The sequence below is a fragment of the Cydia fagiglandana genome, chromosome 7 (assembly GCF_963556715.1).
Source record: "Cydia fagiglandana chromosome 7, ilCydFagi1.1, whole genome shotgun sequence".
Classification (NCBI taxonomy): domain Eukaryota; kingdom Metazoa; phylum Arthropoda; class Insecta; order Lepidoptera; family Tortricidae; genus Cydia; species Cydia fagiglandana.
In genome coordinates this window covers 12,366,210-12,381,761 of record NC_085938.1, presented here as the reverse complement: position 1 = coordinate 12,381,761, position 15,552 = coordinate 12,366,210, and the positions used below count along the sequence as shown (strand labels likewise).

General features: G+C 39.3%; 4 protein-coding genes across 4 annotated transcripts in view; 3 read left to right on the top strand and 1 right to left on the bottom strand.

Moving 5' to 3' along the window:
* The window catches only part of LOC134665895 (uncharacterized), a 286,141-nt gene that overhangs the window by 53,925 nt on the left and 216,664 nt on the right, over positions 1–15,552 (top strand). The window lies entirely within an intron of this gene.
* On the top strand, positions 36–758 carry LOC134666200 (uncharacterized). Its single transcript, XM_063523350.1, has one exon. The coding sequence runs from the start codon at positions 36–38 to the stop codon at positions 756–758; it is 723 nt and encodes a 240-aa protein (XP_063379420.1).
* LOC134665915 (transcription elongation factor 1 homolog) lies at positions 2,945–3,678 on the bottom strand. Its single transcript, XM_063522972.1, has 3 exons — positions 3,451–3,678; positions 3,237–3,353; positions 2,945–3,138 (listed from the first exon to the last, which is right to left on the bottom strand). The coding sequence occupies exons 2-3, from the start codon at positions 3,350–3,352 to the stop codon at positions 3,006–3,008; spliced, it is 249 nt and encodes an 82-aa protein (XP_063379042.1). The 5' UTR covers position 3,353; positions 3,451–3,678; the 3' UTR covers positions 2,945–3,005.
* Positions 4,710–15,551, top strand: LOC134665893 (uncharacterized). Its single transcript, XM_063522937.1, has 9 exons — positions 4,710–4,869; positions 4,953–5,067; positions 5,151–5,385; positions 6,228–6,444; positions 6,856–7,049; positions 7,224–7,384; positions 7,550–7,654; positions 7,733–8,206; positions 15,058–15,551. Exons 1-9 carry the CDS (start codon positions 4,818–4,820, stop codon positions 15,341–15,343), a joined length of 1,839 nt encoding a protein of 612 aa, XP_063379007.1. The 5' UTR covers positions 4,710–4,817; the 3' UTR covers positions 15,344–15,551.

Sequence of the window (15,552 nt, the reverse complement as noted above, 5' to 3'; positions counted from 1 at the left end):
GCTCGCCCAAAGGCAACGAACTCTCCCCCGCCAAAATGCCCCTAATGAGAATAAGGAGTGTCGAGATCGTCTTCGAAGACGAAATGTCCACTTGTACAGATACCGGCCTACTGGATAGAAGTATTGAACTGATCGTGTCCGATAGCAGCGACGACTCCACTAAATGCGTCGACGATTTGGAACATTTGCTAGAGAGGGAGGGCAACGACTCCGTCACGCTTAACGCAGAAGGAGACTTCTCCGAAGACAACTCGGTGTCATTGAAACCTGTCAGCCCCGACATTCCCAAAGCTGACAGTCCCCAGTCCAACGTCCAAGATCAGGACACTCAGGCGCTAAGCGAAAGCGTAACGTTCCCCATCGAAGACGTCAGTTTGTCTCTCCTGGTGTCCGAAATGGGCGACTCCGGTCGTTTTACGGAGGACCCCAGCTCATCCCACTATCCGGCTTCGCAAGAAACGGTCCCGGCGTCCTCATGCGACGCCCTGCTTTCTCAGTCATTAGACGTTATCAACGTAGACACATCCACAATACCGAGTACATTAGAGATATCAGACATTTCGAGTATTATAGACGACTCGCGCGGGAAATTGTTCGAGTACATCGATAGCTCGAGTTCCAGCTCGGACAGCACGGCGGTGTGCGACGGCGACGCGCGGCCGCAGCCGCTGCAGTTCGCGCCCTCCGACGACGACACGACGGTGTGCGACAGCTCCGACCTGCAGTACGACTCCTTTGTAGATTTGGGCAAGTTCTAAATTTTAACATTTACCCTTTTACTCTTACTATTTACATACGATGTTGTAAAGCTTCCGCACATGTTTACTTGTATAATAGACATGTCGCTGTTTAATATTTATCTAACATATGATTGTATACATGTTACGTTATCTTGAGAGTATAAAAGTTTATAAAAAGAGGATGTTGTGTTTGCGAAGTGTGAAGATTATGTTGTAGATAGTGTGGAAGCGGGCCTCGATTCTACTGCACTCCATCCTGTTTTTGTATCCGGGCAAGTTAGATGTTGTGAGCTATTCTGGCACCCGAACCTACACGGCTTCTGCACGGAGGGGGCATGGTGGTATGCAGCTCTTGTAACCATGTCATTTTCCTTTGTAATTTACAAACTTATTTATTACTCTTGTTACTAGTTCTGTGTAAATAACACTAAGCTTTCCGTAAAGTAGATGTTACTGAACACCATATCTGTAGATATAATGTAAGAGCATCATGACATGGTTACAGAATCCCAGGGTTGTTAGTTGTGTTATAGCTTAATATTTATGCTAGGCAATAGCTCAATTTCAAATGTATTATATTAGTTGAAAGAGCATTATTATTTATTTCAGTTTACTGTTGATATGTGATTCAGCGATAGCTGTCCCTTTATGTTTATATTAGAAATGTTTTGATCAGTGTATAACTTGACGAATAGCTATAAGATGAAGATGTTGTCAATTTGATAAAGTATATTAATAGTATTAAAGCATATTGTTGTTATGAAGTAGAGGGTAGCACCTTTACAAAGCTTCTATTGACATGATTAATAATTACTGGGGTCAATCAACTTTTTTTCTGTCACTCATGGGCATTATGTTGCCTACTAAAGTGGGAAGAGAATTTCCTTGGAGGCCTTAGATGTGTCTTAGCTGGCAATCCATCTGGGGAGGTGTCCAGGTAAAACCCAGACAGTGTTGCAGCATATAAAATTTAAATATTGAATAAGTAAATAATACATTTCTTATTTGGCCGGGAATTACAACATGATAAAGAAGCAATATCACATAAAACTACTTCACTCACTGTTATTTTCTGAGTCAAGTCAAAGATATAATAATAACGATAAAAAGTTGATTGACTCATCAACTAGAAACGAGTACAATTAAACAAATATGTTAAAGAATGCACTTTAGGGTCTTGATTAACTGCCTGTGCACATTGGCAGTCCAAGGCAAAAAATAAAAGTATTTATAAAATATTACAAATCAATTTTACTATTATATAAAACAATTTGGTCTTTAAATTGCGTTCTTAAATAGATTTTTGGGTATGTTATATTACGCTTTTATTAATGAAATTGTTTTTTTTTTCTAAAATAAAACTCTTGATGTGTTATTGGTTGATGTGATGTGATTTAATAATTACATTCCATACTCACATTCATTTAAGCAATAATCTCATTTTAATATTATAGTCAAATGTACTTATTAAAGGAATTCCATTATTAATGTATACTGTGTTGAATTTCAATCATGCTTTTAGAGTGTAACTCAGTAGCGCTTGAGTGTATTACAGCGTAATGAAATGTAAAATTGATTATGGAATTACCAAATGACTGTTGGGAAATAAAGTGATTGATAAACTATATAATGTTATTTCATGTTTTTATTGACCATTATCTAATATAATTAGTTGATCTTAAGTTTATAAACTATTGTTTTATACTCAAAGCTAAAAACCTAGGTTTATGTTGATAACTGATTGTCTTGCTAATTGCTGGAACATTGCAAATACAAGGTGCATAATAGGTAGTAAACTGGGGCAACTCTGGCTTACTGTATACAAAAATACCTTAATTTGGTAAGTTGGTTTGAATGCAATCCATAAATTCATTGCAAGAGGAAATTGGTATCAGAAAATGGCAACAACAATAGTTTCAAGTCAAACAGATATTGACAGGGTAGGTGTGACCCACACCCCAATGTAGCTTACAATTTCAAGAGCTGCAAAGCACTCAAATGTTTCAAAAATAGTCTTAAGCTGTAAGACCAGTATAAGTTACAAGACAATAATAAGGCATACATTTAGCCTGAGATCCTGTGACCATTTCTTACAGAAACAAGCCTTGTTCATTGAACTTTTAAAAATGAGGTGAATATTTGTAAATAATTAAGATTGTTAAAAACTGGAAATAAATACAAAAGTACATGTCTTAAAATACATATTATCTTAAAGGTTTTATAGAGACTCCCATTATACACATTAAGGGTGTTATAACCTAAAAGCTAATTTGCGCTTTCACAAGCGTCTACCCAGTCATTATAAACATCTATGGGCTCAGACAGTACATTGGTAGTGGTTTGAAAGTCTTCTAAGCACACTCGACATTGTATTCGAGCTGTATTTCTCGCTCGATCCCTGAAAATAATAAAATTACAATGAATCATTCCATCTGGCAAATATAAACAATGAACACATAATAACATTTGGATAATGTAGTTTTAAATTACACATACATTTTTACTTCACAGGATTTTTCGTGATTACAAAATGGGCAGTTGAATTGTTGATCAAGCGGCTCTATGGCTTTCCTCTTTGCCGGCGGCTTCCTTTTTGACTTGCGGCGACCCATACTGCAAAAACAAATATAGTTTAATTATTTGCTGTTAAACAGCTACGTAATTAAAGTGTACTAGACATTAAATAAGCAATATTTTGTGCTGTACTCACTCGGGACTTTGCCTTTGCTAGCTTTTGCTGTTATAGATCGGGAACTGTTGAACAAGATTGTTTTAGATGATTTTACTCAAGTCCCATATTTTGCTCTAGGGGTTGAGGTTCTTCCTCCTGCAATTTCTAAGATTTGTCCTTAAACGGTCTCACAAATTGGCTCTAAATAATGTAAAATATCTAATAATTCAAGTAGAACAAGGCGAAAAAAAGAAAAGAAATGCTGTTCAAATGAAGAATTGAAACGTCAATTTGTTTGACAGAATAGTGGTGTGGCAGTGGCCATAGACTTATAATATATAAAGACGTAGTCTCAGCGAGCTGTCACTGTTGCCACTTTTGTTTAGTGTACGATTAACAATGAGGCCCACGTTGCTGTAGCCATGTCGATAAAGTCATATCGATAAACTATCGACATTTCTTGCAATTTTAATTTTACTTCAAAGGCTTAACGATACCTAAAATGACCAAAAACGCTTTTATTCTTTATTGTGGTTATCAGATCACAATTTTATAGTCACGCCCCAGCAGGGAACCAAGGGAAAGTTCAGATATTTAATTAAAATACATAAATACCTCCTAAAATAGGTGTTCCGCAATAATTGAATTATATTATTATATTATAATATATTCATTATCCATTAGCATTTCAATTATGTTTATGTTTAACCAAGATATTGAAGCTTCACTTAATCGCTATTTCGTTCCGCTGTGTAGCGTTTATCGATATATAACATGATTAAAATCGACTTTTTACATCCCTAAAAGAGCACACATACACGCTATTACGCACACATACACAGCCTGGGCGCATCAAGAAAGGCAACACTTGATTTGAAGTCCACCTTGTCAACAGTATGGTTGTCCTTTTTTGACAAACGGCATTTTAAAAGAGCGAGGAGAGAGAAATGATACTAGTTGCTGCGTCGTGAAAGAGAACAGAAAAGGTTGGGCCCTTGGCAGTGGCAGATTCACAGTTTAGATGGACGTTTTAAAAGTGGTCTCAGACAGATTATTAGTTATTTCTGTGGCCGTTTTTATATGGTCTACAGACCTTGCAACATATTAAAACAATTTTGTGATACATTGCTGACCCAGTAGGTGCAATTTATTAAAACGTTCAATCAAATGCTGCAATGTATCTAAAATCGCATGCGACTTGTTGCAAGGCGAGTGGAGCCCTTAAAATGCGACATGTTCTCGACCGCCAATCAAAGTTATCAAACAAACCAAACCGTGAATGAAACCGAACCGAACTGCCACTGCCAAAACCCCAAAAGCAGCTAAACGAATAAACGAGTTTGGGAAATCGGTAACTAATATTTTATGTCTTTTATGTATGGATTCTTAAAAATAAATTGTATAAAATGGGTGCAAATGTGTTTCTGAAAGTGGTTATACCAATATTAATATTAGGAGGTAAGTAATTGCGTGTTGTAATTATTTATATGTTTTGCATTTATAAAGGCGACGCCCTACGTAAGATTTTTGATTTGTTTCAGTTGCTTCGGTATGTTCAGAGTGTACTATTCCGATTGTTTTACGAAATACTTGGTTTTCTTTTGAAAATGGAAAGCAAACTATTACCGACATCAACGCAAGCGACATGACTGGAAGGTATATTTTATTTTACTTTGTCTTCAGTTAGTCGGCACATGTACCTCGTATTTATTTGGTTAACGTATTTGTTTATTTTTTAGGGGAGTCTGCCAAAACATCAAAGCCGATTTTCACGTAAACTACACGATGGTTTTCAAATATACAAATTGTTACTACTGTGTGAAGTTGATTGTGAGGACAATCAATGTTCTGGAGAAGTTAGAGACGCCCTGTGTGGATCTGGCGTTAGATGAAGAACCAACGGTTGAAAGAGTATGCAGGGGTTTGAGGAATGACCAGCAACTAACAACACTGTTTTCTGAGAACTATATCCCAGTAAGTTTCTTATGAGTTTTTTTTTTATTTAAGTTATACTTTTAGTTTTGAGCAATTCAGTACTGTTTATAAATCATTTATTGTATGAAAATACATACAGTAGAATCCGCTTATAATGACATCGAAGGGAAGTGACCAACAGGTCATACTAAGCGGATGTCATATAAAACATACTTGTACAACTTCTTATTTTTGTTGTTTTCCAAATTAATCTCAAATTCTTTTGTGAGAAATGAGTTTTATTAAACTTGTAACAAATATCAACTTGTTAAAACTAAAATTCCTTACACGCCACGAACGCACCAAACATCCTCGCAGGGAAAGATGTGGTGATGGCCATGAAAACCAGCGAATGTGTCAGTATAACCGGACATAATTTCATGGAAATAGGAGTTTTAGGTCATAGTAAGCGGTTTGTCAATATAAGCGAAGTCATCTTATCCGAATTTATCACAAAGAATTTTATATGAAAACCAAACTTCGCACAATAATTACGTCATAGTAAGCGGTTGGTCAGTATAAGCGGAGTCATAATAAACGGATTCTACGGTACATACATTCATGTACTTTTTATTGTAATAAACTGTGTACAGTCAGCATCAAATAGATAGTGATGCATGATGGCCAAAGCAGTCAGAAATATCAAGTCAATTTCGGAACACATCCTTATTATTTCTAAGGTAACAAAGGTCTATATCAAAATCTATTTGATGTTGTACAAGCAGTAGGTACTAGCTGTATAGAAAAGTGGATACTTATGTTAGGGCACCAACTGTATAATGATACCCTGACTACTTACTTGCCATTTTGGAATATATTTTTAATTATTACTTTTGTATCAGGTGAATTGCCGTTCATCATTAGAAGGCGTGTGGACATTTGGATACCAGAACCGGTTCAGGTTCACAGGAGAGTGCAGCCACCCAGACGCGCAGATCAGGTCCTGTCAGACAGCAGGCACCCAGTTCTTGATCACCAACCAGAAATTCAACATCACTTACCGAAAATGCCCTGGAATGTCCGGCACATTTGATGGAGTTGTGGAGTACAGTTGTTTAGGTAAAGTATTGTACAGTTGAGTTCATAAATATGTAAACATTTCTAAACCTTAATCCATTGCAGTAAGGTGAAAAAATGTATAAATATTTATGAACTGTATATTGACCTTACAGAGGTCAAAGATTGTGTATTCATGTTACTTTTAAAGCATATAATATTTTGAAATCCCTTAGATCTGGTTCAACTGGTTGATGACTTGTCCAATTAGTTGGACAACTAAGTTTTTTATTTCCTGCTCGTTTCATCAGATATGATGACTTTTCAGTGTTTTATAATCCTACAACTACCATTTTCTTTTAAGGGTTAAAGCTGGCTTATTTTAATCATTATCAAGTGGTGATACTGAAAATAAATCCGCATTTGACTTTTAGGCACTCTTATCATATTCCAATTAGAATTTTAATTTTTTAGGGCATTGGTTTGTTGGTAAAAACCATTTCTTTGCTGTGGCCAACACCAAGGAATCACGAAAAGATGAGAAATATCGCTGCTTCCTTAAGAACAGAGATGATGACTTGTACCTCGGCGCTTCAATTACTCCCGAATGTAATGCACTGAAGACTGTTGAAAAGTCCCCAGAAAGGTACAAAGTCACCCCTGTCAAGGTAAGTTAGGTGAAGCTACACATTTTGTTTCGGTGTAGGTGGTTTGTGGGTGTAAAATGAATAGCTGATTGGTTCAGGAAAGAGTGACAAACTGGTTATTTATATGTTAAAAAAAATATAGTCAAGAAACTTGTCTTCAAAATTAACTGATTCTTCTATTAATTTTGTTTACAGTCTGAAGTTGTTGAACCTGGTTGTCGGCTACCTCAAAACTTCTCTGGAGAGTGGATCAACACGGCCAACATTGATGCAGATGTGCTTATAAATGAAACACATATAATAGAGACATACTACCCTGATGAGGACAGATACAGAAGAACTATATATGTCTGCCGGTAAAATTTGTAGCATTCATGGAATTATTTGACAATATTGCACATCTTTGAAAGCAGCATTTTAGTCACTTATAACAGTTCAGTTGCTCGAGACTCCCCACAGATTTTACACCATGAACTTACCTTTCCTTTGCTATCAAATAGCTCAATTACTGTATTTTATAGGGAACAGCGCGACAGCAGAGTGATGATGGCTCGCCTTACAGTAGATGGCTGTCAAAAAGATTATGTTTGCTTCGATTTTGTGCCACAACATCACAATGTAATAAGGTATGTACATAATAAGGTGTAGAATTCAAACTATTAATTATTTTCAAGACTTATTAACACCTGACTGCACTTTTTCAGATACCGCAAAGGTCTTGCTATGATCCAGAGTAATTTTCATACAGTGTGCTCATGGGTGCAGTTCCCTAATAAGAAACAATGGCGCTATGACCTTTTCCTTAAAAAGGATCCGTCTCCCATCCGCTGCCCTGTTGCTGGAAAGTTCAACTTTACTCAAAGAGGCGATGTCAGATTCGAGACTAGAATCCTTGGCGGTGTTACATTGAGCCCTCGTCCGAACTTGTACTGCAAACTGAACATAAGCGACTTCTCTGTCTGTGACACTGACCAGAAGACTATACAAATCAAAGAAAATTACTGCCTCTCAGTGGACTACCTCGGCCGACCGGTGGACATTTACAGTGATCCGGATTATAAAATGAAATGCATTGGATACTGGAAAGAAAATTTAAAGTCTTATCTTATTACTTATGACGAGTTGGATCCTTTCTCCAAGTACAGATGTTGGGTGTATCAGAGGGCCGATCTCAATAGGTAATTTCTTTCTAGCTTCTTTAGTGTGTTTAATTGCTGGGCAAAAACCTTCCCTCTCTTTTTCCTATTTGCGATTTTGCGAACTATAGGTAGGTACCAACTAAAATAACCATTGTTAAGGATTGTAGTCTTAAAATAATTTCGCCTGGCAACATTATCGTTCAAACTTAAAAAAAAAAAAACTATACTTCCTTCCCTTCTCGTATCGCGAATGTAACATGTCGGGCGCATCTCGCTGCGCTAATTATTATTTTCGAATATTATCGTCTCGGTTCATCTAAAAGATTCATTTTCGTCTGTAAACTGTGTGTACTCATTGTGGAAGGCTAATCAGTTGAAGAAGCACTGCTCCTGCTCCGTTTCGGTGTCCACGCTGGTCCAGGTAACTCGGATTCGAGGTAAGTCTAGACGAGCCGAAGGTCTGAGAAGCCTGCGCCAGCCTCCACCGAGAGCTGCACCGTCATCTACAGCTCAGCAAGGTGAGTGCTTTTACCAATTGACCTAGCCTGTCCTAAGTTCCACGGTATATCGTTTCGTATCTCGTCTCGTAATTCGCTTGAATACAGTCCACATCATTTTTAAATATCGTAGTAAAATAATCCCATTAACATTTTTTGGTCCCACGATCCGGATAACTTGTAAGGTGACCGTGGTTATTTTCGCTTTAAATATCAATTTTCGTCAATAAATTGTTCATTGTAAAATCATAAAAACATTGGAGGGTAAGATTGAAACACTTGGCTTGGGCGTTTTTCCGTTAGTTAAACTATCGAGCGTTTAGTTCATGGACTAAAATTGTGTGTCGAATTAATTACGTTTCTGAACGCAACTTTTAGCTGTCATTTTTGACAAGTGTCAATTGAAAATCATAACATAACCTATCATATCAGTGTTATCGAATCAAATAGTGTTGTTGTTGTTTTAGTGATTCAATATACATATTTTTACAAAATAAACATGACACTTGGTGGGGATTCGTCCGAAAGTTTCGACAAGAGCCGTGTAGGTCGGGATTATGCGTTCGTGCGGATGGAGTATATAAAGAGTTCCGATCTGCAAGGTTATTGTTCACAAGATGTAATTAAACTTGAAAGTGAATTTCATGCCTTTCAAATTGAATTGCTTTCGGCGATTCCAGCTGGTGATAGGTCAAGTGAATTAGAAATATCATCACAGTTCGAACAAATGGTAAAATCCATAAAAATACGTTTAGCGGAAATAAAACCTGAAGTGTTAAATAAAAGTGACAGTTGCGGTTCAAGTTCGAGTGTTAAATTACCTAAAATTAATATAGTTCCTTTCGATTCGAAAATTGAGAATTGGGTGTCGTTCATCCAGATCTTTGACTCGCTGATTCACAGTAAAAATATCCCGGCAGTAGAAAAACTGCACTATTTGTTGTCGAGTGTTACCGGCCATGCTTTCGACTTAATTAAAAATTACCCATTATGTGATGAAAATTATTTAATGGCCTATAACACACTAAAATTACATTTTGAGAAAAAAAGGGTGATTGCCAGTATATTTTATGAAAAAATATTAAATTGTGAGGCGGCGAAGTCCAAGACTGCATCGGAATTAGTTAGAGTTTGTCGAACCTTTAAGGAAAACTTAGAAATTTTATCAAAGTATCAATTGCCTGACAGGAACTTTATGTTATTTTATGCACTTTGGTCAAAACTAGATGTTAGTAGTAGGGAAGCTTTTGAGTTGCAACTTGAATCAAACACAGAAATTCCCAGTTATGAGGAATTAATTTCGTTTATTGAAAAGCGGAGCCAGGCATTAGAGAACAGCGTTGGTAAGTCGTTAACACTATCTAGTAAACCAGTGTATAGTAAGCCAGTGTCGAATAAGGCTAAGCCTGCTCTCCTTGTGCCGCCAGTGAGCAACTGTGCTATGTGTTCCGCACCGGAACACAAATTGGATAACTGTACAAAATTTTTGGAACTACAGCCATTGGAAAGGTTTGCTCAGGTTAAGGAGAGGAGACTTTGCATACTGTGTTGTAGGCCATCACACTCGGTTAAAAATTGTAAATCATCGGTGACTTGTGGCATCTGCAAGCGCAGACACCACACATTATTGCATTTCGAAAAGGATAAGGAGTTGGAACCAACAGCTCCGCCAACCCAAGTGGCATTGGCTGTGCATAATGCAAATGCACCAAGTTTATTCTCGACAGCTATTGTGATGATAAAAAATAAATTTAATAATTTTGTACCAATTCGAATGCTGATGGACAATGCCTCGGCTTGTAACTTTGTAACATTGAAGTGCGCTCAAAAACTTGGAATACCAATTAGAAATAATTCACCAACGGTGAACGGTGTTGGTCTGTCATCGACTGACACTTTTGGAATTGTCGATTGTGAGATAGTTCCTTCGAATGGGGACTCCTCATGCAAATTTTCGTTTGAAGCGTTCGTGCTTCCCAAGATCTGCCATGATATGCCACCAGAACCACTGAATGTGTCTTCTTGGAGGCATCTGAAGGATTTAGATCTTGCTGATCCGTCTTTCCACAAATCTGGACCTATAGACATGTTGGTTAACGTCAACCTTTTCGCTGCTGCACTACAATCTGGCGTTGTCAAGGGCAACGCAGATGAGCCCATAGCTGTCCGCACTGTTTTCGGCTGGTTGGTGATGGGTGAGTGCCCTATAAACGTTAACACTTCTCGTTCTCGTTGTCATAAAGGTTCAGAAGGTGATACTCAGAGGTGCTATCTCGTGTCGAGTCTATCAGTAGACAATAATATCAAGCGCTTCTGGGAACTGGAAAGTGTAGATCCTCCCAAAAATATCGTTTTGTCGAAATTAGAAATGTCGTGTGAAAACCAAATGGAAACTTCATATTGTCGCACTCCCGAGGGTAGGATGGTAGTACCATTAACTTATGTCGACCCTCAGGATAAACCCAGGTTTTCAAATTCTCGTGAGATAGCTCTCAAGCGTCTCTTAAATTTAGAGAGGAAATTCAAATTGAATCCTCAGTTTCGGACAGCTTATGTCAATTTCATGGATGACTACCTTAGTTGTGGTCACATGGTGGAAGTTGATCCTCCCTTGTCGTCTGAAGGTCAGTTTTATTACATCCCCCACCACGGAATTTTGCGCCCTGACTCCTCCACTACTCCTCTTCGCTGTGTTTTTGACGCTAGCGCCCAGGATTCTTCAGGGAAGTCCTTGAACGATACACTGCTTGCCGGCCCTAAATTGCAAAATAACATATTTGACTTGTTGGCTCGTTTTCGATGGCATGCAGTAGTGTTCACCGGGGACATCAAACAAATGTACCGGCAGTTCCTTGTCGATTTACAGGACTGCGACTATCAGCGCATTTTGTGGCGCCCGTCACCTGATGATCCCGTGAAAGATTATCGTTTGCTCACAGTGACCTATGGTGTGTCCTGTGCTCCATATCAGGCGCTCTGGTGCATATCGAAGTTAGCAAAGGAGTTTTCGTCTCGTGCTCCTCAAGGCGCTGCAGTGTTGGCTAGGGATGCGTATGTCGACGACGTTGTGTCAAGTGCAGACTCTGTCGAGGATGCGTTAGTGTTACGACAGCAGTTGATGGAAATATTATCGTCTGCTCAGCTTCATCTGCGCAAATGGACCTCTAACAGCCCTGAATTTTTAGGCAGTTTGCCTGGTTCCGAGCTGTACTCAGATCAACTTCACAATTTCGAAAACGTCCATGATTTATCATTAAAAATTCTCGGTTTGTCGTGGCTTCCCAAGGAAGATACTTTCACATTCAAGACCTCCTTGAATGATTGTCGTTGTACGAAGCGATCGATCCTCTCGGACATCGCTCGTATTTTTGATCCTCTGGGTCTATTGTCGCCTGTCGTATTTTTCGCAAAATATTTAATACAACTTCTATGGGTTTCTGGTGTCGATTGGGACAGCGAGGTTCCTATCGCTATCGCTCAAGAATGGCGTAAATTCAAATCGCAATTGGCGGAAATGAGCTCGTTGTCCATTCCCCGTAGAATGGTTGTATCTTTCGTATCGTTACAGCTTCACGGGTACTGTGACGCCTCGGAGAAGGGTTACTGTGCTGTCATTTATTGTCGTGTCGTTCAAAATGACGGATCCGTTGTCGTGCGTCTTTGTTGCGCTAAAACGAAGGTGGCCCCACTTCGTAAATGTTCTATCCCGAGATGTGAGCTGTTAGCTGCTGTCTTGTTGTCGGATTTGATTGTCTCGTTTACAGAAGCTCTAAAAGATTTTCACACTTTTGACGATATCCACGCTTGGTCAGATTCTACTGTCGCGCTGACTTGGATTCGTTCGTGTCCATCAAAGTGGAAAACTTTTGTGGCTAATAGGGTTGCGCACATACAAGAAAACGTCCCCCCTGAAAATTGGCACCACGTGTCTGGTTCGGATAATCCAGCGGATTGCGGCTCCCGCGGTTTGTTGCCTGCTGATTTAATCCAGAATACGCTATGGTGGGCGGGGCCTACTTGGCTGTCTAATCCTCAAGAATCTTGGCCGCAATCTGAGATCCTTTCTGATCAAGCCGCTTCGAACGAGCAAAAAATCTATAGTTTGTTCACAGACTCTAATATATCGTTGATTGACAACATCTTGAGTAGATTCTCGTCTTTACAACGCATATTGCGTATTTTCGCTTATTGTTTTCGGTTCATGCATAACTTGCAAAAATCATTGTCGAAAATCACAGATCCGAACTTGTCGTCTGAAGAAATTACGAAAGTTCTTCACTTTCTCGTGAAACATGTCCAGGAGCGAGCTTTCGCTTCAGAATTGCGGTGCTTGTTGACAGATAAGTCAACCCACTCTCTATCGAAGCCCATGCGGAAATTGGCGCCGTTTGTGGATGAGCGTGGAATGCTAAGGGTGGGCGGTCGCCTGTCTAAAGGAGACCTGTCGTTCGATGTGAAACATCCACTATTATTGCCTCGTGATCATAGGTTGACTACGCTGATCATTGAGGATTACCATCACCGGTTTATGCACCCTGGATTGCAAACATTGCAAAATTTATTAGCCCAAGAATTCTGGGTTCTATCGGCAAGAAGGGCTATAAATTCGGTTATTTCATCTTGTATGAAGTGCTTTCGCGCTCGGCCTAAAGTGGCATCTCCTCCAATAATGGGCAACTTACCATCGTTTCGAATTAATCAAATTAAACCATTTTCGTCAGCGGCAGTAGATTACGCTGGTCCCTTTGATACTTGTTTGGCCCGGGGCCGTGGTCTACGCACATTTAAATCGTATATTTGCGTTTTCGTATGCACTGCCACCAAAGCAGTACATCTTGAGCTGGCCTCAGAGCTCACCACAGAGGCATATCTCGCAGCTCTGCGCCGTTTCATTTTGCGCCGCGGTCGGTGCTCTAGGCTGATCTCGGATCAGGGTAGAAACTTTATTGGCGCATCCAATATGCTCCAAGAATTCATGGCCAAGGCTTCACGTGCAGAACAAATAAATTTCGTTTTTAACCCGCCCGGCAGCCCACATTTCTCGGGGTTAGCCGAGGCTGGTGTAAAGTCAGTAAAGACACATCTCGCTCGCGTCGTGGGCTCTCAGCGCCTTACATTTGAGGAATTCTATACCATTTTGACCCAAATTGAGGCGATGCTGAACTCACGGCCTTTGTCCCCTGTCAGCTCGGACCCAAACGACCTGTCAGTTTTGACCCCCGGACATTTCCTTACTTTGGAGCCGCTCACCATATTGCCTGAAAGCAACATAGTAGATGCGAAATTAGGTCCACTTCAGAGATGGAAATTATTACAAAAGATCCATCAAGATTTCTGGCGCAAGTGGCACCTCGAATATCTGCACACATTGCAGCAGCGCCACAAATGGTTCGATGGTCAGAAAAACATTGTCGTCGGGACGCTCGTGCTCATTGTCAATGAGCAATGTAGCCCCATGAAGTGGAAAATTGGCCGGGTGGTACAACTCCATCCAGGAAGTGACGGGATTTGTCGTGTTGTCACAGTTCGCACAGAATCGGGCGAACTTAAACGTCCGATAGTTAAACTGTGTCCCTTACCTTTGCAAAACTAGTGTTAATTCACTATCATATAGTCATAAGTATTCATTTTATCGTAGATTTAGATTAAAGTAAAAAATATATAGTAATAGGAAAATAAACCCTGAGCCATGTCGATTCTATTTTATCCTCAGTTGACAATAACAGTACAAACTTGTGGAAAATACGTTGTATTTTGGTGGGCGGAAAATGTTAAGGATTGTAGTCTTAAAATAATTTCGCCTGGCAACATTATCGTTCAAACTTAAAAAAAAAAAAACTATACTTCCTTCCCTTCTCGTATCGCGAATGTAACATGTCGGGCGCATCTCGCTGCGCTAATTATTATTTTCGAATATTATCGTCTCGGTTCATCTAAAAGATTCATTTTCGTCTGTAAACTGTGTGTACTCATTGTGGAAGGCTAATCAGTTGAAGAAGCACTGCTCCTGCTCCGTTTCGGTGTCCACGCTGGTCCAGGTAACTCGGATTCGAGGTAAGTCTAGACGAGCCGAAGGTCTGAGAAGCCTGCGCCAGCCTCCACCGAGAGCTGCACCGTCATCTACAGCTCAGCAAGGTGAGTGCTTTTACCAATTGACCTAGCCTGTCCTAAGTTCCACGGTATATCGTTTCGTATCTCGTCTCGTAATTCGCTTGAATACAGTCCACATCATTTTTAAATATCGTAGTAAAATAATCCCATTAACAACCATCTTATATTTGTCTTTAGTAATATTCCTCTTAGTTTTATTTTGCCTTGAAATATGTGGATATATTCTTGTTTAAATTATTATAAACTAAAAATGTTTCAACGCTTCATAATTATTTCTTTCAGAATATTGATGTCTCAGGCTATTGGGCCTTTTTGCGATCTCAAGCAGGATGTGACGTCATGGAACTACACAGAGGGCGCCGCAGTCGCCGTCGAGATGGAGGAGTACGAGAGAGAGCGCGACCAGTGCCCGATGCACTTTGATGACGGCAGCGACCCGTGGACCACCAAAGAGAATTATATCAAAATATTTAAATTCAGCTACTCGTTTTGGAGGAGTAACGACGCAACATTTCTAGCTTTAAGCTTTAAAACATTTATACTGGCTGTTCTTATTCAGCTGTTATAATATTTAGTCCAATATCAATATTGTGGTTAGTGTTGTGATAGATCACATGACATCAAATAATGTAAGTTTTATGATTGGCACTTAGTAGACCACTTATTGACTTTTATCTCTGAACGAACTATTCTGTAAAATGATGGTATGAAGTCCGCATTGGGCTATAAACTAGTTTAAAACTACATTATGAGGATACTTAATTTACAAGTTAGGGC